General features: G+C 36.6%; 2 protein-coding genes across 3 annotated transcripts; both read right to left on the reverse strand.

Annotated features, from left to right (window-relative positions):
* Positions 1-2925: 2925 nt before the first annotated feature.
* Positions 2926-12332, reverse strand: LOC124157410 (START domain-containing protein 10-like). 2 transcript variants are annotated; one of them, XR_006864586.1, is made up of 7 exons: positions 11901-12332; positions 11667-11814; positions 11433-11585; positions 11227-11348; positions 11002-11124; positions 7644-7887; positions 2926-3586 (listed from the first exon to the last, which is right to left on the reverse strand). XR_006864586.1 is itself a non-coding variant. In XM_046532103.1 (6 exons), exons 1-6 carry the CDS (start codon positions 12054-12056, stop codon positions 7783-7785), a joined length of 807 nt encoding a protein of 268 aa, XP_046388059.1. In that variant the 5' UTR covers positions 12057-12332; the 3' UTR covers positions 2926-7782. The 2 variants fall into 2 exon arrangements, 1 of the variants encoding a protein (XP_046388059.1); XM_046532103.1 differs by having other exon boundaries at positions 2926-7887.
* Positions 12333-14655: 2323 nt separating this feature from the next.
* LOC124157411 (solute carrier family 25 member 46-like) lies at positions 14656-24406 on the reverse strand. Its single transcript, XM_046532104.1, has 8 exons — positions 24192-24406; positions 23963-24066; positions 23702-23880; positions 23188-23244; positions 19120-19265; positions 17164-17300; positions 16636-16757; positions 14656-16027 (listed from the first exon to the last, which is right to left on the reverse strand). Exons 1-8 carry the CDS (start codon positions 24403-24405, stop codon positions 15628-15630), a joined length of 1359 nt encoding a protein of 452 aa, XP_046388060.1. The 5' UTR covers position 24406; the 3' UTR covers positions 14656-15627.
* Between the last annotated feature and the right edge of the window lie 39 nt (positions 24407-24445).

Raw genomic sequence — 24445 nt, forward strand, 5'->3', positions numbered from 1 at the left:
AGGCGGAGAGTTTTCGCCACTATTTGTATCAATCCGCATGTTCTTTTATCACTTTTTCTTCGTCTGTAGTCTATTTACTTTCAAACAATATCACCATATACGATATTTAACTATTCTTATTTGTGCTGAAAATGGTTTTCAGTAAATTTATTATCCTTAACGCGGGGTAACTAGTTTCCCCAGCGAACGGATATGGTTATTATTAATTTGCATCGAGGGAAATGCGAAGATTTTTCGCTCATGAGCAATCTCAGCTTATTGTTTAGAATCGTTCTTATACTTAGCTAAGTGCTAGCAGAGAGCATAAAAATCAAGGGCGACATAAAATTTCCAGATAATATTTAAAGCATCGCCGCTGCAAGGCGCAAGAATTTAATTCCTAGAACCCTTGAATGGCGGCAATTTAAGTTGCACTTTCCTAAGCTTTCGCATGACGTTTAATTTTTCTTCGTGCGTGAAAGATTTCAGTAAAAATTTAATTTAGGATTTGGCAATTTCACATTTTGGTCACATATTACTAAACATAATTTTAGGAATTTGATCGTCATAAATTTCAAAACACCATCTACAAATTATGGACAAAAAACCATTTAGTATAAATTCGAATAAAAGCTGTTACAGATACGTGAACTCTTGGAATTTCATGTTTAATTGAAACAACTCGGCATAACTTGCACTTGTTGACTTACCATAACGATCACCTGTTGGAATACGCCTATTTCTCATGAGAAAAATTTGCCTAACATAATATCATTTTAGAGGCTGAGGAGGAAAAATAACTTTCTTATTATTTGAGTGGTGATTCTCAAAGTATAAACTACATCGAATATGCTTCTCAGTTAGCATCTCTGTAACACTTGCATGCGTATGATGTGGCTTCCCAAACAACTCTCCTCAGAACCCATACTTGCAACTTCAACATACCAGAGGTGGCCGGGGGTAGGTTGAGGGGGGCAGATCAGAAACATAAAGGGGCCAAGAGCAATAATATTTTACCTTACCCTTCAATGTTGGAATTTTTATTGCAGCCCCAAAAAAATAGGGTCCCGAGATCAAATGTCCCCTCTTGACCTCACTTCTCTGAGCAATTGAGTTTGATCACAGGGTAGTCACTGGCTTTTCGGGAGCCTGTGTGGTATATATCTCAATGAAAGGGGATCGCGTTGAATTTCCCTTGGAAAATTGCAATACATAACACACACTACCTTTGTGATTCAGCTCTTCAGGTTAGTTTCGATTGGTGACGGTGAAGCTCAACCTATAGGTACTAAAGCACAAGCATGTGGATGACACACATGAACAGTACGGGGCCTAGTTCCTTTCCCTAGAAGACTAAGATGAATTTTTTGCGTTGTCTTGTAGAATCTACAAAAAACATATTCATTAAATTAAAGAAATAAAAGCGAATGTTGGAAAGCTAATCATTAGGATTTTTTTCATGGGGGTTCCAAGAGCTCTTACAAGCACCTACTGTAAATTTAGTTTCTAGTATGTATGATTATGAAGCAGGTATCCTGAGACATAAAATAATTTTTTTAAATAAATTTTCCCATTATTTTTCTGAAATAAGAAATCAAGATGCTGTAATTCATACATAGTATGGTAAGTGGTGTAACTTTGAGGAATGTATAATTCATGTTGAGTTAACAAAAAAACTACACTCTCACTAGTTTATTTTATTTCATGACTATGGCTTTCTCAGGTGATGATGTTGACTGTTTGCTGACACCATGGTCCTGAAATAAAATAATGCAGTGGAAGTGTACTAAGTTTTTCTTTAAGTTCAATATAAATGTGTTCCATCGAGAAAGTTGTGAGTTAAATTATTGAAAAATCATACGTATAAAAATAGTACATGATCTAATAGATTCTATTTGATATATTTCACTTAAATTGTGACTATGACACAAAAAAGTCTATCTGAGATATCAGGCTGTGACAAAAATAAACGATAAAATATTCTCCAAAAATGAAAATTAGGATGTAAAGTTTGGATGAGAAATTTTTCAAGTAAATACATTTTTTTTTTTTTTTCCACTTCCCCGTAAACAGCACATTTTGGCCTTTATAACAGGTTTCCAACATTAACAAAGCACAACACAAACATCCATGCTCTGGTAAGGGATCACCTACCCAGGCAGGATTCGAACCCACGACCTACAGATTGGCAGGCGAGGACCGCCACCAAGGCCGGCGATTTGGACCAAGTATACAGTTATTTATTGAAGAGTAAAGGAAAATGAGATAGGCTTACAAGCAGGAAAAGAATATTTCCTCATTTCCAAATCATCATATCCTCAAGCATAGACTAGATGAGTGAGCACTAGTAGAGTGACATTTCAATCGCAGCCGGGTGTATAATAGCTGTTATAATAGTAGTAGGGTGTTCAGCTGTTGGCAGATATTAATATGTTATAACTGCACTGGTTACTTATAAATTAACTTTTGTGGACATAACTGCTTGAGATGCTACTAATTAATTTTGTTGTTCTACCACACACAAATGGAATTTAATGTACATATGTACATACCTATATGGTTTTCGAATATGTGCGAACTGACACAAAATGTCAGCATAGGCAGCCTGAACTCCACCCAAGCTTCCCCCAAAGCAAATGTTTGGCTAATTTCATGGCTGCATTTAGCTCATAAAAGAAGTATTCGGTCACTACACTGTAACAAATCTACTTACGATCTACACTGGTGGAATGGGAAATGAAAAATCCTGGACTCGTATGACTCTTAAACCCATGGGTCTAATACTCCTAATGTTTATTTACTGTGTTTAAATCCATACTCTTAGATACCCCAGCAAGGCACCACAAAAGGGCACTCACACTCATCTGGTGTAAGGTATCAAGAAAAATTTACAAAAACAGGTATGAGAGGAACTCCACTTCAGTAGCTCAGCAAGAATTGGCCAAGTAAGCTTAAAAATGAATTTATTTTCATCATAAATCACTACATCATGTAACCAGGTGACTACTCTGAACAGCCAAATATATATTATAAAACTTCTCATAAGACCTCTCACCATAACATTACAACTTCAAGTTACCACAAGAAAAAAATAGTCAACAAGTCAAATATCAACAAGTTAATGGTTGCTGTCCAATAAAAACACAAATTTGACAACTTCAATTTATTCATCATTAATGCTCAACATGTGAGCTAGCACTTGTGAATGGTTTTTGAAACATGTTATTCATCCAATTACTCAAAACAAACAATGTGCTCATGGTAAATATCACTACTGATCACTATCAACATGAGCAGCATGCATACCTACTCTGCATGTCTCATTATCACACTACTTATCAAATACATGTTGATATTTGTATATATATAAGGAACATATGCAATTTACAGTGGCACTTCTTTAAATGCTGAGGTAACTCATGGAAGAATGCAAATTTCTGCGAGTACCTTCCAGGAATATATATATATATATTAAATACTTTTTTTTAATCACCTGGCTTTTCATCGTCTCCAAACTAACAATCAACTCTAGTTGCAACAAAGTTCAAGGTGACAAAGATCCACCGATCACAAGAATTCAATACTGAAGAAGTGCTTCCAATTATGACTAAAATAAAAATATAAAAGTGATATTAGGGAAAGGAGAAAAATGTTTGAAAAATAATAATTCTTCTACTGTTGAAAAGAAGGAGATTTTATAAAATGAAATGATAAATTTAACAAAATAAAATGACTAAAACCATTGGTATTTGCTGCTTAGGAATATTTGGTGTATATGCTGAATCAGACCAATTTGGCATCTTCAGAAAGATGCATGCCCCAAATTGAGGGACACACTAGACAAGAAAAGGCTTAAAAATGCCATATCACATTTTTCTCATTTTTGTGGTTTATCCCTATAATTTACCTACATTTGATATGACTAGGAGTCCATGGGACTCATACACTTAGATAAGACAATAACAACAAAAACTTATTAACCGGCACAACACTAGTAAAAATCTTTGGTGCAACACTTAGCATTGAGAAAAGCTCACTAACCGAAGACAAAAATTACCATAAAAATTGTTTAAATGCAGTACAAGTGAAATATTAATAAACACAGCAAACATAGAGGTAATATAAAAAATCACACTGGTATGATTTTTCTTGCAGTTTCCAATGACAGCAAATTTTAAATAGCCTAGATGGACAGATGGTAAACCATTGAGATGTGCGTGAAAAATGCCATTAAATTGACAAAATGGTGAGATCTTCATTGCATAATGAAGAGCAGAAGTGCATGCTCACAGAGGTGAAAATCAGTACATTTTTTGCAGGTGATTTTAACAACATTAACCCCAGTACATAAATCCTTTGTAAGAAAGGAACAATAACAGTATAATACGTAAAAACATTTAAATTAAGTTTTTTTTAAATCACAAATTCCTTACCCCTCAAGGGTGTTGGAAGCAAAATGCATACGAAATGTTTTCTTTTTACGGTCAATGAAGGATAGGCTTGGGATTGATTAAAAAAGGATGGGGTCGGGATTAATTCAAACCGATTGGTTCTGTATGGTGGCAATAACTCTACCAGTGGCAATTGAAATGAATTCAGAATTACCTTACTTCCCTTAGATAATGAAACTATGATCATGATATAGTGGCTCAAAATTCCTCACAGCCTATTTTCATTTCCGTGGACTATAATGTCTAACAATAAAAAAAACTGAAAATACCAGAATGAATGATAATGCAAGCCATGAGATAATAAAAAATAATTGACCAGCAAGATTGAACGAAACTAGGTTACATTACTTGAAAGCACCATGAACTAGCGATCACTTCTCCAAAAAATCATGGCGGACGGATGAACTCTATTATATATGTACATGTATTTCTAGGACAATCTAACTCAGATATTTGCTCATAATGGCTGGTTTAATTACCACGTAAAAACTATCTAGTATGGTGCTACTGAAGGTTATTTCCCAAATGAGCAGATATTATATCTACTTGATTTAGACGGAAGCGGCTAACTCTCAAAATAGGGCTCTGATTTACAATAATTGCAAAAACCTTGTGTATACCAATGATGATAAAGTAAAAGCCAATATTGAAAAGAAAAATACATGGCAGAAAATTCAGCAGCCTGGTGAACGACCTTCACAAACTTCAGCTATTATGGCAGGTAGAACCAAAATAGGCGATCGTAAAGGTGACGGGAAGGAGATTTTGACGCTGGAAGAGGATATTGTTTCCTATCTCACATTTAAAAATTAAAGATATTAGATCATAATTGAGATAGTATTTGAGTGGATACATATTCCTGATGTTTTTTTTATGTTTTAAAGAGGCCTTTTCTCATAATATCTCATTATCCTATGCTATGAAATAAAAGGAAACAATCTGCTTAATACTGCAAGAAATACGGATTGAAACTACAACAGTTCCAACTTCTACAAATGATTTGAAATAACATTTGGATAAAATTAAGTTGTCAAACGATGTGACACCTTCATTAAGGGTTAATCAAATAAAGATATCAGAATCCAAACAAAACACCCTTAATAGAGGAATGGATCTTATGACAAAGCTAAAAACAATCTTTCCAGAACCAGAATGCAGTCAACATGGTGCTTCATACTTAACAATCGTCGTGATTACATGCACATAAAAGTGAAGGCATCAGTTTGAAAATTGTTTACAGGACAAAATCTTTTCTTTATATCTTATTTCATATATAATTGTTTGATCAGCACCCAACATATCCAAATAAATACTTTCACATGAACATGAATGAGGACATTCAAACCAGTAAATTAATGCAATGTATTATCCTTAAGAAGTAATGAATAGAAAAAATGTACTCATGTTTCATGCAGTATTTTAACATTACCATCTCCATAGCTAGAGAAAAATATGCCATCCAGACATGAAAGGCTAATATTATTTTATGTTTTCAGTATTAAGTCTGCAACTTCAAAACAACCATGCTAAGTCTTAAAAAAAACTCTTAGAAGCATGCAATGTCTCCCTAACAGAGAAAACTGAACGGTTTACCATATATGTAATATATAGTGCTGTTCTGTACCTAGGGAATTTCCTAGACACTTATCTATAGACAAAATCTTCAACTATATTATCATATGCATATTATTTATCATAGCCCATTTACAAACAGCATCAGGATACATTTTTTGATGCTTGCAACCTCGACTTTGGATGGGACGCAGATGTAAGTATCAAACTGATTATTATTTTACTTTCTCCCAACCTAGCACACAGATACTCTCATCAATGGCAAAATAACGCTTCAACTGATCAAATAAAATGACCGGGAATGCTGGCAAATGCAGCATGAATCCTCAAAAATTTATTGCCTTTGGTATTTGATTAATTGCACTTTTAGTAACGTTTTCATGCTAGAATTTTTAACCGCAGGGGAGCAATATTGATAGTAATCAAAATTATACCACAACAGAATTGTAAATAGCTCTCCAATTTTAACAACATCTGAGATGAATTTGTAATGGGTTTCTAATAAAAATTCCAAATATTTCAAAGAAATTGAAGAGACCAAGATTAAAGCTTTTTCTTCAGTCTCTCAACAGCAATTATAGATCAAATCCCTGTCCACGCTCTTTTCTTGCAAAAATTTCAATATTTTGCCGTAAAAAATACCGTCAACGAGTGTTAAGTACCGTATGTAATTCATAATGTGAACAGTTATATATTTATCTATTTTTTCTAGAGCACTAGTTAAAGATAGAAACTGACAAAATAATGTGTATCTGAGTAAGCTTTGAGGATATTTTCTTTGATCTGGTTAGAAAATAATACCTTTTTGCTCAGCACTGTTAATACTTAAGTGTAATAGTGATGCATGAATGTAGAATTATCTCAAAAGACATATAAAAATGATTTTTCCTGCAGTAGCAAAACAGTAAAAAGCCCGCGAATAATGTGTGCTCTTTTAACTGCAAAAGATATATAAAATACGACATATTGCAGAAAGAGGCAGTGATAAATAATGCCACAAGTGACTTTCTCAGAACAGATTTAAAGAATAAATTAAGTCCAAAGCACTTGGAATACAAAAAAGGCATGTCACTCCTATAAGCCTGAGCAAAGCTAAAACCATAACTAAATCAGGCACATAAGAGATAAAAAGCACTCTAGTATACATAATGTTTTGATAATAACAGATTGATTATCATAACATGCATTATTGTTTCAGCTGCAAATTCAGTCATTCCTTAGTAATGAAAATCATTACTACTATTTTCTGAATACATATTGGTAAAGCTTCAGATAACTTTCATTAGGATTGGACTCAATATAAGACTTGAGAGGTCGCAAACCCTAAATAACTGGAACACTATATAAATTTATATTATTAAATATTACTCTTCACACTTATAAAATACTAGGTGTTTACAAAATTGCTCACTACTGTAGTTTAGTATTTATGTATCACTCGCTCAAAACAGTCAATGCTATCTTCTTTGTACATTCTAATGGAGTACCATAAACTGAAACAACCATTTTTAATGAAGTTGAATATTAACTTTAAAAATATTGAATTTCAAGTGCCCAATAACAATTAATTTAGCGCAAAAAATTTTCTAACTGCCAAAAATACTATATGTTAATTTATACGCCCAGTCTTGATACACTTACTTAACCTTGAAGGTGATGAGCACAGAAATAGAAATATGACATGAGCTTTTAAAATGAGCTCACAACAAAAACATGCAAATGGGACAATCCTGATTGTGCACCCACGGCTCTGATGTTAATCCAGCAGTCTGAGGAAAGATTAAGGGTCATCCATACCATCCATTACATTTGTTTCCTTTATGAGGCTCTCATCAATACCGGAGCTTATGTGTTTGCATTTTTTTTCCTCTTCAGATTGAACACACTGAAAATAAATCAATGGTTATTTAACACCGGTTATGCACGAAAAGTCACATGCACTAAATTATAACCTACACCCATTGGTCCCAGGGACCTGGACCATATTAATTTGCCTTCACAGTTCGATATCTTTCAGAATCTCAGTACCTATTCTAATATCCTACTAAGTGCATGGCAACGTTGATCACATTTAACTGTCATTCAACAAAATTTATTTTAAATAGTAAAACCCAACTAATTTCCAGCCTTTCAAAGAGTAACATTCTACCTTTATTAAACACTACCCTCCTTCAATCTAAACAAAACCTTGGCAACTCAATATACACAAGTTACATGTCTTCAAACAAAACCTCACCATAACACATCAAAATAAAATACATAGATTGTAGTCAGATGCTACAGCATGCAATAATTTATCAAGTGCATGTTCAAAGCTTTGTAGTGATCCGAAAATAGATTTCCATTTCCAAAATATGCATAAATATGTTGTGTGTGACGTTTCAGAATAGCCTGCTTGGTCAAACTATGTCTCGGCATATGTATCTTTTCACTTTCAAGAACGCCTAACCTTCCTCTTCCCATTCCTCTTTGTCGCAAGCATCCTAGTTTCACCTTCCCTATATAATGGCACTGTGGAGACGCTACTCACTTTACTCAGTTACTCATGCTCAGTCACTGGTCACTCGTCAGTCACAATGTAGCCGTCGGCAGGAGACGAAGCATGGGCCGTATGGCCCGTGCTACCAAAGTGCATCACTATCCAACCATACCATCACCAGTAGCTCCTCTCCTTCCCGACACTTTGGTAATATCCTAAATTTTGGCTATTTTAGATGCACAAGTTCATTATTACTCTATGTCTTTTTGTTTGGCAATTGGGATTTTACATGGAAATAAAATTTGGGTTGAAACCTTTAAATATTTGTGTGTGATTGATCACTTCCCGATACCAAGGGCAAGAACACAAACTTTAAAATTTGCGACCTGCAGCTTTAGGCTCCGGGCCGTATCCTTACAGCTTGAGAAAACCAGTGCTTACTGCTATGAAATCAAATAGGTTTCACTTGTCAGGTCCATGACCAGCAATAGCAGCAAGCAATGACTTTGGCAAGTTGGAAGCTGGTCCCATGACCAGGTGTGTACTTCAATGCACACTTCCACCTACATTCACTGGTGCCAGAGAAGTGGTTTCACATTCAGATAACGTCCATAATCAAACAGGCCCTCGACATCGGCAATGGTACCATGCGTGAAAATAGCCTAACAGTTAATAGTAATTGTGAAATAGCTTCGCATGGGTTTCAAGAAGCAATCAGTGTAGTCAACATGAGGCATTTCTTGGCAATTAAAGAAAGCATCACTTCAAGAAAAATTAATATTTTTCTGATTTTGTATATCCCTTCCTTAGACTACTCTTTTCAATTCTCACTGAGATAGTTGAATTATACATAAAAAAGTACTTTTGTCTTTCCTTCCACCACTGAAGACAATTCTACATCCTGAAGAGACTACAAAAAGGAGTCACCCGTCCATCCAGTTGAAGCTTGATTTTTGCAACAACTTTGGGTGCATTTAAAACAGTTTTTGATTACATCCACAGCAAGGCCATGAGTTGATAGTGATAATATATTGTGAATACATATTTCCTGTATAATATTTGAAATTGTGAGGAATAGCAATGAAAAATTATGAATTTAATGGATTACATCATCACATACGTATATAAATTTCTGTTTACAGCCCTAATTATTACTTATTTCGCAGTAAAATTTTGATAGCTCTGCCCATCAGCAATGCAAGTGGCAACTTTCGTGCGCCCATTTAAATGTGCAGTGAGTGACATTGCAGTTAAAGGCAGACTAGAGAATCTTCCACTGTAATATTGATGCACCATCCACTCAAAAAGAGAAACTACCGCAAAGGACAATGGAATACATCCTCATCCAAATTTCTTCACTATTTCTCTTCTTCAACCCACAAGAATTTCAAAAAGATTTTCCAATGAAAGGTTTTTCCCATCATAAACCATCTAAACCACTACCCTCCTCTTAACTGCATTTATGCTATGTTCAAGATATGTGGCTTGCACGAATAGAAAATGTTACATGGTGGGATCTGGACATTGATACAAAAATACCTATGCAAAATATTGCCAGTTCATTAACCAATCAAATAATTACTGGTTGGTGTAGTGGTTAGTTAGCTTCACACCCCATGAACAGGGTTCAATTTCCGGAGATAGAAGAGAATTTTCAGACTCCAGCTGTTGTGTGCATGACACTTCAAGTGCAACACACTGTCCATTGGATGGGATTTTAAGACGTGATCCCCTTGGCACCTATTTTTAACGGTAATGCTGATGCTGGGTTTCTGTCTCCCCTTCCTTCCCAACCCTTCCCTCATGATACAAATGACCTGAGCAAAACATCTCATACTCTAAATTCCACACCATTTATAAAGCAGATAATATCACTGAATCTACCCTCAAAAATGTTCACATTTCTAACATTCCTTCATCTTTCCACATTAGCAAAAAATAACAAAGATTAAGGCCTGCTTACACAATAAATTAACACGCACCAGTTAATGTCTGTTTGCGTATGCGTGAATCAAATTAGAACATTTTACGTCCACGCATTTGCACAAGTTGGGTGGCTACAAGATGCATTTTCATGTTCATTCTAGTGTTCATACATATAAAAATTAACTCCCATAGGTTAATCTACCATATACACAGGACTTAGCGCTGTGTAATGCTGGGTTAAATTATATTTCGATAGGCAGCAATAAATAATTTGAATAAAAATGTCACTATCTTTCTATTGTTTTTTTTCGTTGTAACTTACCATTATTTATAATACATGAAACAAAGAAACCACTAAAAAAATAAAATTCATCGGATGAATGCTTAGTAACAGAAAATATCTCTAACAAAAGAATTTCCCACCATTATGGTATTTTGTCAGCAAAATTTATTTTCTTTTGAATGCATAACACCCGAGGATGTAAGAAGAGAAATATTACTTCAATGTGCAATCTTAAAATAAAAGGTCTAATAGTTTGATTCTGCCCCAGTTCTCTTTAAAGACAAGATAGAAGGAAATAATATTTCACTTACCTCTGAGACACTAATTCTGGGTGCAGTTATTTGCTCTGGAAAGTGCCACGGTTTCCACTCAGGATTGTGAGACAACTTCCAACTCTTGTAACCCAATGAAGCTTTGTGTAAACGCTTTACCATCTATCAAAAAATTAACATTTCAAATCAATCAGTATTGAATACAAGAATCCTCCACAAGCGACATGAATTTTATTTCAATTAATACCGAGTCAGTGTCGTTACCTTTGGAGCGAATATTTGCGTCACCCTGTTGACCAACCATGAAGGTAATTTTCCTTGAGGGTCCGTTTGAGAAACGTACCCTAATTCACAACCACCATCTGCACATACACGCACAAGAAAACCTAGAAGCACAAAGTCAAGTACATACCATGACAACAATATGGCAATATGGAATGAAAGACCTACCAAGGTATGACAAACAATACCTGTGAGGTGTGACTTAGCTCGAACAAATCCTTTTCTGGGAGGAAACTTCTGATGGTAAACCGAATGATTCAAAATGTACTGTTCACTCCCTACATCAAGCCATGACCTTTGAAGCACAAAATCTCTATTTTGGAGCGGGGGAGGGCAGGACACTGATAATAAAAACACCATTTAATTTGCATGAGCCAAGAAGTCCATATGCACCGAAAAAAATGAAGACCAACCCTACTTACATGCATAATAACCGATGTCGTTGTTAGGATTAAGGCATCCAATATCACGAGACTCAATCATATGATCGTCCCATACTTTTCTGTAATCAGGATCATGCAAAACGTCGTACATCACTTGTGGATCGACATCATTAAAAATTGTCTTGATCTAGAGATGGAAGGTAACAGATCAACAGCGTCATCATCAACTCGTTCGACGGTCATATTGCTATACTCTCTACACGAAATACTCACCTTAATCATCTTAAAATTTGTATCAGTGGAAGATTTGGTCCACACCTTTGTCTGAGCTTTGTGATAATCAAGTTTCCAACCATTATGATTTTCCAATAAAGACTTGAGCTTTTCAAAATCACAATCTTCCGCGACTCTAACGGTGCCAACGTCCATTCTCGGATGACAATTTCTGGTTTGTGTTATCAATATACACCTCGAATGTGGTGCGCGAATGGAAAACAGATAAGCCACCGAGACCCATATATGATACCTGCTACATTATAAACGATAATCAAATATGAGTAATAAGCCTACTTTCTTTGCAGTTCCTCACAGCGTAGTGAACGACACTCATATTGACAACTTCCCGAGAATGATAAAAATATTTCTAATAGTCGTTTAGGTTGTCATACGTTGCGACATGTTTCAATATTTGACCAGTGGCTTTGTTTTGCGCTACGTGCGCTAATTATTTTAGTTCCTAGGGGAAACCCTAGGTGGAACTATTTTGGCGCTAGATTTGAAATCGTATTCAGCATTGCCTTATTGGGACTACATTCTAGGCTAGAACCTTTATTTAATTTCTCATTAATTTTCTGTGAATTGGAAAATCAAAAAACATGAGAAATAATTCAGGATTTTATGATGGAAAATTTGGCCTGATGAGATGAAAACGCACAATGAAAGTTTCACATAGATACAAAGTATATGCCTTATTATAAACTGAAGAAGTTAGTAAAGCTAATTTTCACTAGAAAGTTGTTCTGAAAACTCCAGGTCACTAATCAACATCAAATTAAATATTTTGAAAATTCTATTTCATCGTGCTTCTGCATTTATGGCCATCAATCCTCCTGCAAATCAGCTGCCAGGGCTACCCAACTGGAGCATTTAGCAGGGCCTCCAAATTTGTTTTTCTCATGTTCAAGAATATAATAAATTTGGCATGAAACATTCGGTCAGTTTATTTAAACACACAGGCGTGGAAATGAGTCTCTCTTAACCTACAATAGCCACTGAAAAGGGTATAAGGAGTAAAACTCATATGCTGATCTCCTCCACATTATAAAAACTAAATGAAAACACTATCAGCGGCTACTGGAATGGAGAGTGGTGCAGTAGAGCACCCACGGAGGAAGATCTCCTCAACCTCTGAGCATAAGCAAAAAATGTTCCAAGTTAAGGAGGTGGAGTCAGTGGAGTGTCAAGGGAATTGTAATTGGCATGTTTGGAGCCAGATGGAACAACATGGTTTCGACAGCACACATGACCCTTCAATGGAGCTCCAAGTTCAAAACTTAAAAATTCAAGGAAATCACCTCGGACTTGTGAGCAGCATTTCTCCATGTAATCACCTGTAAGCGCTTATTATGTGCAAAATTTCTGCAGACAAAAAAATCTAATGCCTTGGCTATAATTTGAACCTGGATATCCTACATTTGCACCAGGAGTGCTACCACTTCAATGAGAGACAGAATGGGTTTTGCAACAATGATTTTAGAGAAAACTACATCATTGCATTGATTTTTTCAATCCTTGGCCTCTCTCAGAATCTTTTAAGTCTACACCTCCCTCATCTTTACCATTTCTATTAAGATAATACATAGAATCCATGAACACACTTAAGCTTCTGAACGTATCCAAGTAAGCTGAAATGTGAAATTAATGGATGGAAACTGAAGACCAAGGACAAAGCAATAGCTATTTGTGAGAGAAAAATTCAAAATTTATAGCGCTGAAAATCACTCTGAAATTAATCTCAGATTACCTTCAAAGGTGGAGTTGGAGCATACATAATGGAAAACATTTTCCAATTTTATTTTATTTACCAAAATAATTATGATTGCAATTTCAGAATGAAAAAGCAATTCATTTTTGCAAACATAGTCAAACACTGATAAAAATAATTCTAATGAGCTAATAATTAACTGAATATGCAAGGAGGGAATTGCCAAAAGATGATCATTTGAAGCCATAGTAAGCACGCGAGGAATTACAAATGTCTCTCCACCAGTTAATTATTTCAAGGACTCTTCTCATGAGGACAAAATGGCTGCAATGAAGGCACTACCTAGGGTATACATAGTGCAAAAGCTGACAATGTCGCTAAGTAGATTTTGAGACTGAAATTTCTATCTTTTAACACTACTTTTCACGGGACAGAATGGTAGTACCAGAGAACTCTGTAAGTCATTATTTTCGTTGCCAAATATGCAATTTGTTGCATGACTCCAATGAAAAGTGGAAAAATATGGTTTTACTAGGGTGAGCTGAAATCCAAATTCATTAGCAAGATTATTTTTGCCAGTAAAATCTTCAATCCTGTAATTATATAAGTATTGTAATTAATCTAGAAATCATTTTCTCCTCACACAGGGATGGCATATTTATTAATTTTTTTTGACTGAAATAAAATATCAAGTGGAGGAGAGCACTCAGTTACAGTCCGAAATTACTTGCAATAAAATTCAGGATCAACAGTCCTTGTAAGTCATTACAAAATGTAGTGCATAATCCTCACTCACAGTATCCAAACGAAAAAATGGTTCATAACAAGATTTGATATTTGAACCACGGTTCCATACACAGAAAAAGGGAATTTGATCCATCCTTAGAGAAAACAAAATACTGGTCCTTCCATATGATTTTAAGATTAGCTAGTGACCCATCTAAGTGATTATCTAAAAATTTCAAATACTTACTATGCAGCCACAAAACATATGAACTCCTTGGAAAAGGAACAAGTACCAGGGTAAAAAAACTTAAGATGACATTAAATTCAAGAGTAACCTTTATTTATCCATAATTGGTATAAATAAGTCTAGCCATGCTTACCTTTCATACAAATAAATTATGAATACGTCACACTACATGTTGGCCAGACATGATAGTTGCTTACAAACAGAGCAAAATTAAGGGTGATTTAAAAAAAGAATCCTGTGATGTCATCAAATGAACCAAAAACTACGCAAAAATAAGAAAATATTTCTAGGTATCACAACCATTAAAACATGTCTAATAACCATGTGTGTAAGGAGTTACTGCTTAAAAAAAAGTCTTGCAAGAAATTTATCCATTATTTCCATTATGAACTGTGAGAAATTTGAGGACTGCATTCCATGGTAAAGCATCACATTAGACTGAATTTAGAGGAAAATTCTAAACTGGATAAAAATCTCTACAAAATTTCAATGGGATGAATCTTCAGCAATAACCATGTAAAGGTATACTCAAAAAAGTATACTATTTGAATGCTGTAATATCATTTATCATAGGTAAGTAGGAGCAAGGGCTGTCAGACGTGACATATGATTTTATATCACAATCACACCTAACTGCTTGGACCTTCCACTTGGAATGACATCTCAAAATAAGAAACAATAGATATAAAAAATAATTTGAGAAAAATTTCTTCTGTCGACCACATGATGACAAGAGTGATTTTTAAAAATTTGTCATGTGAATACTTTCCCATGATTGATAAATGAATCATCATCATCTGTGCAAAATGTATCATCAACTACCACTGATGAACACAAGGAATATCACAAATTTGAATTTTTTGGTTAAAATTTAATTGCATGCTATCGTACTTATGTATATCACTAGAAAAAAAATTGAAGCGAGTTGATACAACTATTCAACAATGTTACCCTTCAGGTTATAAATAATCAAAAACAATTGATTCAAAACTAAAAAAATCATAACAATGGTCAAATATCTCCACAAAAGTCAGCGATACTTTTTAGACTTGGGGTGGAAAACGTCCCTGAAAGTACACATCGTCGTACGGCCTGTAGGGTTGTGACAAGCCGGGTGGCATCTGTGATGCCTGTGCCTGGTTAATAGAAGGCTTACTGTGTGGTGGAGGGACCGTGGGGGGAAGCTGCTTCGTGGAGGAACTGGAAGGGTACAACAAATTGGACACTTCCGTCAGCACTACCTTTGCCACATGCAAGAAGGCAATATGCACGGAATACTGAAACACTAACGCGCCAAAGCCCTTGAAAAGTCCGAGTGATCCTTCGGAGGACAAAGCCGTCTCGTAACAATCTGATGCTCCCTTGTAGCTGGTGAGTATTGGAAGTACTTCCATGCCAGAATCCAAATTGTCAGTGATTGTTCTCGTACCTTGCAAGTGGATCCTGGAAAACATGACAAAATAGGATCAAGAAAGGCAGAGAAGGCAGGATAGCATACATTAGGGTGGTCACTCTGCAGGCTTGTCTCAAACTTCCCACATTCGCATTCCCTGACTTTCCTCTGACAGTTTTTTCCTCCAAATATTGACTAAAACATGTTAGCTCAGTACTTTATAATTTACTTTGTGAACCCTTTCCATAATGGACAATGGAAGCACATATCACACCTAGTTCACCGTTTATATTTAATGGACATGACTCGGGTTTCATAACGTACATACTTGATGAATTTTAACAAATGACAAAAGACACTTACTAAAAAATTTGAATTGGACTATTTCCACAATAACTCACACAGAACACGACCAATTGGAGTTATCAAAACAGCAACAAGCATAAAGGTAATGATCAAACATTGAAGATAAAACAAACATTACTATAATGTATTCTCAATAGTATAAAGTAGGTTGCCCTTGATGGATAATTTCCTCCACTGGAATTCAAACCAGGGTCCCTAGTGTGAAACTATAACTTTGTATCAAGCTTCCCAGAAAATTGAGGATCAGGTATATAATCACTATGACCTGGGTGGAAATGGCTTCTTAACAAACCTGTGGAGCACAGTTTCCAAAGGATACGTAAGTACATCTGCGGTGACCAAGGCAGCAACTGATGCTTTCAATTCAATATCTGCTGACACTAAGGAATTGGCGCTGTCCCGAGGTAATGCACCCTACAAATGTAAGAACCAAAATATGTAAAGACTCATGCAATTTTTCTCAATCGGCACCCATCAAAAATGTATTACAAGAGGCTGATGAGTCTAACAACTATGGGTTAATCAAAACAAATATATAAAATATTTTGTTTCAAAAGCAATACATACATACATATAGAGGTCATGAGATAGTAACTTAACAAGCTCACTGCTATATGAAAGCATCTCCATCCATATGTGCCCTTAGTTTTTTGGCAAGAAGCTTCACTCCATAAACTAGTCATGTAGTTTCTGTATGACACTCAAGTGAAAAAGCTACAATGAATACCTGATTCCATAAATCATGGATCCGTAGGATACATTGTGAAATATCCGGAAAGATTAATTGAATTTTAATAAAACAAAAAAAAAGAGGACTAACCTTCCGTTCCTGTTTAGCTCTGGTATGGAATTGAAGAAAGTTTATGACTACATTGCGGATTGTATTGCCAATAAGGTACTTGAGCAGTCCATATGAGACTGTGGGAACGACCAGAGCCCAAACTGGAAGCATGCGCCCTGGAAATATAAAAAAAGTAAGTTAAACACACTGAATTATTTATATACATGTACATACTTAAAAACCTGGAGCCATTTATTAGAGGAGAAAATACACTTCAAATTATTCAATGCACCCACATATAACGTTTATCAAATTTTTATTTAACAAAATTGATCTAAAGTGCAAACACATTTTCCACGCTGTACAGCTTAGTGAATAGGGTGGAAAGGGCAGTGTGCCCTAAGCACCTCTTTCAGCATCACTTGAACTCAAACTGGCCCTATAGCATTTGTACCAGTTGCATTTTCAACAGGGAAGACCATGGTCATACGATGGAGCCTTGCCAAACACTCAAGGTTCTGTCAGGAAAAACAGAGCCTACAACATGCTAAACTTACTGGGGGGGCTTGTCAAGGATCCTCATGGAGATTTCTACTTACGAAAAGAATTCAATATCAATCACTAGCGGAGGGGCAGAGATCGGGTTGGTGTGGTGGCTAGAGTGATGGCTTCCCACACCATGACAGAGAATTTTCAGAGAGAGAACGATCCTTGCTTGAACAGAGGACACTTCAAGAGCAACACTCCGTCATACCCAACACTGAGTAGGATCCAGGCTCTGTACTACATCCTACCAAGTTATTTCATGTCATTTACACTCATTATTTGCAATTTCAACAGATTTTCGCGACCAAGGGAATAAAATTCCAATCTCAAACATGCTGTTTCCATGACAAGTACATACATAGTATTTACATATAAGAAAAGGCTGATACATGACTACACTGTGATTATATATCAAGTTCTCACACACAAAATACATCACATTCACCACCATGCATGACTTTAGTGAATAAATAGAGTTCACCAATGTTAGTGGCTTCTTTTAAGCAGCTTCTTCTGCTGCAATTAAAATTAATGAAAAACTTGATGCCATGTGATCACAATGAAGACAACAAAATATATTGATATTACAAAGCCCCGAACCCAGGCCCACTGGGTGGGAGTCCGATACGCTACCACTACCCCACCTGACCCCTCTGCCAAGTGATGCGATATTTTGGAATTATATACGGCTTGTGAAAAGTACCACATGAAAATTAATTAATTACAGCCAAACTAAGGCCCATTCAATGGAACCACTACTAGTTCAGAGATGTGTTTGGAATTCCGAAGGCCATAAAAAATACGGCATTGAAAAAGGCGGAGCAAGGTACGTGGTCATTTGTAAATGTCTTCTAACTTACAGTGTGAAATAATCCTTAATTATTATTTACTTGATCCTCCGCTATCTTCATACTGATGGTGCATGTAACCATGATATCTGCATATGTGTCCCTAGTTTGTATCTATCATGAAAATAGGGCATATGGTTTTTATCATGCTGAGGAAATACGACTTGAAGTTAGTATTTACCCCAAAATGCCTTTCAAGCAATTGCGCTTAAGCAATAGTATAACTACTAACCACTTATGCTAGAAAAAGATTTCTTGGATGACTAAGAGGTTGGGAAAAGAGAAACAGTCGTCAATTGGAAGTCATAATTTTATCCATAGTGCACTACCTAGGCCATGACTGATGGGTCATAATTACTCCTTAGGTAACCAAAAAGAGTTATCAAAGGATAAACTAATGGATTCACAGACTGATGTCGTATTTCTGTCATAATGAAATATCCCAGAGTAACAGCATTCAGTGTACTGATATTGGTTTCAATAGCACAGGGATGATAGCTGGAGTTTTGCCCATATGGCCTGATGGTAAAAAGTACGACTAATATTCCAACGACTATACATATAATAATAATAATATCGGAGTCAGTATTGAACAGCTTACCAGTTGCTGGAGGGCTCCAACAGAGCAGTCGGCAGGCACCTTCCCGGAAGACATCCAAGACACCAGGTTTCTCACTGGCAATTTCACTTTGAACAGTTTCCACGAGACTAGCTGAGAAGAATGGTGTGACCAACGCAAGGCTAGTGCTGCAAAGAGAGATGCAGAGAGTGAGACTCTAATCTAGGGCTGGCAAAGGCATTTTAGCATTAAAAGGGCCAGAAGATGAGAAAATAGGTAAAAGTAGGCTTAAATTTACATATTGAGCACCCATTGGATAACAGCAAAATCAATCCCAAGATGTAAAAAATTTGTATTTTCCAAGTAAGCTTCCCTTACACTCATGCATAGACAGCTTGAGGTGAGATGGTGTGGATATATTAAAAAGTTAAAATTAATTTATCTTTTATACTCCACTGGTCTTACTCAAGGGATTAACCACAGAGAAAATACTGTATTTGCACGAATCTAAGACGAGGTTTTTTTCCCTCCTAACTCCTGCAGAAAAGAGGGTTCGTCTTACAATCGGATGCAAAATTCTCGACGTCAATCGGGTTGCATAATTTACGTCGGAAAAATTATGGACACCTGAGTTTGCCACCTGATAGCTCTACAACGAAAAACCAACGTCAAAAATAGCTTAACAGTAATTTAGCATATTTCATTTTGCGTTCAAGTAAAAAAAAACATTTTCTATTTTTGGGCAGCAGGCAAAGATTTGGTGCGTGCTGATCAGTCGCCAGGTGCACTTCTGCCGTGTCCGCGAGATTGCCTGCTTTACCCTGGGTTCGGCTCCATTCAAGTTAAAGCTCGATCAACTCACAAAATGTTCGTGTGATTGGTTACAATTTGCCTAAATTGTATCGTTAAAGCCTCAATGCCGTTGCGGAATAAACTGCTACAAAGTCGTTGCATTTTTCTCAGAGCAACGGTAAGAAGGCAACATGATTTGCCTCTGATTAGAGAGATCGATTCAGTTGTGATTCACCGTGCCTTTCAGAGTATTACGATGGCAGAGAAAAGAAGTCATTACACTGCCGCTTTCAAAAGAAAAGTTATTCAGTGGAACCCCGATCTATCGTCCCCGCATTGATCATTTTCCCGCATTCATCGTTCGCCATTTCTGGTCCCAAATAAAGTTCCATATAGACAGTATAATTTTTTCCCGCATCTCCGAAGTATCGTTTTCCCGCATTGATCGTTTGAAGATCGTGGTCCCGACGTTTTTCCCGCATCCATCTTTTGACGAAAATGAGACGAAATAAATACAATGCGTCATTTATGGCTAATAATGACAGGCACATGGATTAAATCTTCCCCACGAAATGAAACTACCATTGGGAGAAGCTCAAAGCCGTGGGATAGTAACATAAGCGCATTTCCCAAGATCCGCTATCCCCCTCCATTCAGCACTCGCCTCCCCCTCTGATGCTTTCCTCTTCTCCAAAATCAAACAAAAGGTCCCAGCTCGCGCAGGGATCATATTACGAAGACCTTAGCTTCGAAAAAAATATCAAGTTACACGAGAACAATAGAAAAGCGTTTCGCACCCCCCCTTTTCTCACCCACTGACCTTTTTCTGCCTACCTGCTTCAAAGTTCCCAGTTTCTGGAGGTCAACCGCTGCATGAATCACCTATTAGCTCAAAAGGTGTCAAACAATGAATTTCGGCAATTGGCATTATACTTTTATTAGATTGAAATATTTGCAATGCGCACGTAATTCAAAAAAGAACGAGACCAAACACGATGTGTTTCTAACGTTATTTAAGCATTTTTAAGCATGGAACTAGTTGGAAAAATACGGTGGTGATTTTTGGCGAAACTCGATCTAGCTGAGCTTCTCGGCAGTAAATGCGGCATTTTTTTCTGAAAACAGGATATCAGGTTATTATCAGTTATCAATTTACGAGTTATACCGTAAGTCTCACTTGTCAGAGTTACTGACGAAGGGATATCTTCTCAGGATATTTTGTTCCTCCCTACTAACAATCCGAATTCATCCACCCATCTGGCGCTACGCTAATTAGAAAATAATGGGTATCTTAAGGACAAAAATTTTCATGGCGCAGTCATATGGTCATGCTTCACCCTCTGCAGTATGCTCTGCGTACGCCGAACGCGATATCATCAGTTCCGAACTTCACCTCGTACGAGTGGTTCCCTACTTTCCAGGGTGGCTTGACTTCAAACCACCGAGTGTTTTCCGTGTGGGTTTAATAAAGTCAGGTTTCATTTTCACTAGTTTAGGACCATGGCCCCTCCAAAGAAACTATTAGTCAAATCAACAATAAGACCTAAGTGTCTCGATAAAGTACCACTATTCCTTTCATTACGCGCTAAAATCTAATCATAATTACGCGCAAAAAAGCCTGTGATTCCTGGAACATAGGCAACCTAGCCAAACATTCCCGCATTGATCTTTTTCCCCTTGAAAAATTTTTTTCCCCCAAGTGGAGTTCCAAAAAATGGTCTTAGAATCGTTGTCTTAGAATCGTCGTCTTAGTCGTCTTAGAATCGTGTTCGTCTTAGATTCGTGCAAATACGGTAGGTGTACTCTTTTGCAGTCACTCACAAATGTGCATTTAAGAGAAAAATTCCAGAGGTAAAATCATTTTCCTTGGCTGCGATTCAAACTCAGATCTCCCTAAATTCCTGCCTGGAGTTCTTCCACTGGAACTTCCAAGGCATCGTCTTCCTTTAAGGAGTTTAGTAGGCTTTAGAGGACAACGAAAGGCATTATGCACACATGAATGCTGCCTGGTGGCATAGTTTATCTGTCAGCATTATAGCCATCTTGTAAAATTTTTCTTCTGAGGAATTTCTTTACTTTGCCTCTGCAATACCGAAAATAGCACTGCATTGATCAATGCATCAAGAGGGGAAGAATAATTTCTTGATTTCAACAGACTATCAGGAAGTGAGGCTTTGCAGCTTGAAGGACTATCTATGCCATTTGGATGGGTGAATTACCAAGTTTTTCCCGCTACAACTTTAGTGGAGCCATGTGATACACAAACTAGTTGTGCACTTTTGGCATGAAGGATTTCTTATCTAAAAATCACTCAATCAATGAAAAAGTTAATGATAGTGAATCAAGAAGCTCAAAACACAGACCGTTTAACCCCTTTGTTGTTTTTGGCTGATCTCACAGATTAATCTAATCTTAATATTCCCCTTTTCACACTTTCATTTTCCCTGGATATGCTTGACCAGGAAAGCAATCACTTGGTGGCTCAGAACACAACCTCGAGAGTGCATGAAGTGTCTGCTTCATGGCAACAATCAAGAGATAATCAGGGTTTGCACCAACTTTCTTTTTTTTTTTTGTTTCACTGACTTCTACTCTGAATTTTTAAAATGCTCCTGACTTAATATTGATGGCTCAGCAGTCTAATGGTGGTATTTTACAAGAAATTTGACCTAGGTGTATTGATAAATAATGAGAGGTAGCAGTAGTAAAGTCAATTAACACCAATTCGGCATGACTCGCTGTCACCCAGCCAGGACTGCAACAAGAAACCCACCTCCTCACTCGACTGTAGCAACAACACTCCGTGCAGACAACCATGATTTTAATCTACCTATTTGCTTTCCTCTGGAGTTTTCCTGAATATAGCCTAATTTCCCTGACATTTCCATTATTTTCAGTCCCACTTTTTATTTCCATGACTGACCTGACCACTACAAGCACTGCAATGAACTTCACCTAACACACTGTAGGTGCTTTCGCGGAAGACTAAAGACTTTGAGATCCACCCATTCAAATGGGACAATGTCCAACCTCCAGTGGCCAAACTTCCCCTACTGGAATCTAGTGAAAATCAGTGAATGATGCCACTGCATCTCGGATAAATGAATGTCAAGGAAAATAAATAAGAGATAGTGGTATCTATCACCCACTAATACAGCAATATTCACTGGAAATAGTCAAATACAAAAATATAAAATGAAGAAATATAGTTTAAGAGAATAATGAGATAATAAGTTTAATAATGAAAAAGTGGCCAGGAGTAGAATTACAGCAGCACACCACAAACAACAAATAAATATAACGAAAGAACCATCTCACCATTTTAAGAGAAGATGTTGTCCAATTGATTTCATTGATGAATGCCATGACAGCTCCCTTAAAAAAAAGAAAATTGTGCTTAAGTATGCACTGTTTAAGGCTACACTTTGCGATATAAAATGATTTCTACAATGATATTGGGTCAGGGATATTAAGCGAAAAAATTATAAATACTGCCCAAGTCAAGCCTAATTTAACTCTAATTTAAAATTATGCAATAGAGACATTAAAGGATCAAGTTCCCATGAAACATTGGTACTGGCAGAGAAAATGGAAAAAAACAACCCCACATTGAATTAGGGCAAGTATATATACACCCAACCTCTGTCAGATGATTTAAATAAATAGGCTTATAGCAAATTGAATTAGGAAATCATTAGTTTAAGGTGCTTTAAGAAAATTAATTCAATAAAATGCCACGCCGCAAAACATAAGGAGCTCCATGCACACAACCAAATTATGAACTAGTTCACAATCTTTGTTTCTCTATGCAACTTTTCTAACATTTTCTCACTTTGGCCACGGTGTGAATTTAGAGAGGACATCTTCAAGGGCAAGAGTCACTCCACGGACGAGCAGAACACTTCCAACTCCCTTCCATAACGCACCCAATCCTTGCCGCTGCTGAAGTTTCACGACTACAGGCACCAAAGTTATGGGTATGATGTGATATCGAATCGAACTGGCATTTACCTAAAAATAAACGTATGAATAACCATCATAAAAAGGGCATATTTTAATATAATTTAAAGGAATAATACTGTCATACAATTACCTGGCACTGTCTTCGCAGTACAACAAATGGGTGACTTAGAAGATGCTCTGCTATCAAACTTGCCAAGTTCACACCCAAACTGACATACCTCTTGACGATTAATTCTGTGAAGATAAAAGTAGCTTAGGCAGTTAAGTTTGTGAATCCACATTCAAATACGCCAGAAAGCCTTTAAATCCTTTGGTTTTACTTCTACTTACACTCCTACCCTGAGTCATACATTACTTACCATTTGAGGACGCACCATCATCGAGGGGCAAAGAATCGGGTCTGCGATCAACATCAGGATCTCCTATTTTGCCATATGACCCTGTGTAATAATTAACTTGACCGGCAACATCATCGAGATCAACGTCTGATTGATAGTGCGGCTGAGAACGCAGCCGAAATTCCTCCATCCCTGCCATATTACATCTTCGCAGTGTGACCAGGTTGGCCAACATAAACAAATATCCTATTTCTCAATAAAACTTCAAGATGTGG

Source organism: Ischnura elegans, chromosome 4 (assembly GCF_921293095.1).
Source record: "Ischnura elegans chromosome 4, ioIscEleg1.1, whole genome shotgun sequence".
In the NCBI taxonomy this organism is placed as follows: domain Eukaryota; kingdom Metazoa; phylum Arthropoda; class Insecta; order Odonata; family Coenagrionidae; genus Ischnura; species Ischnura elegans.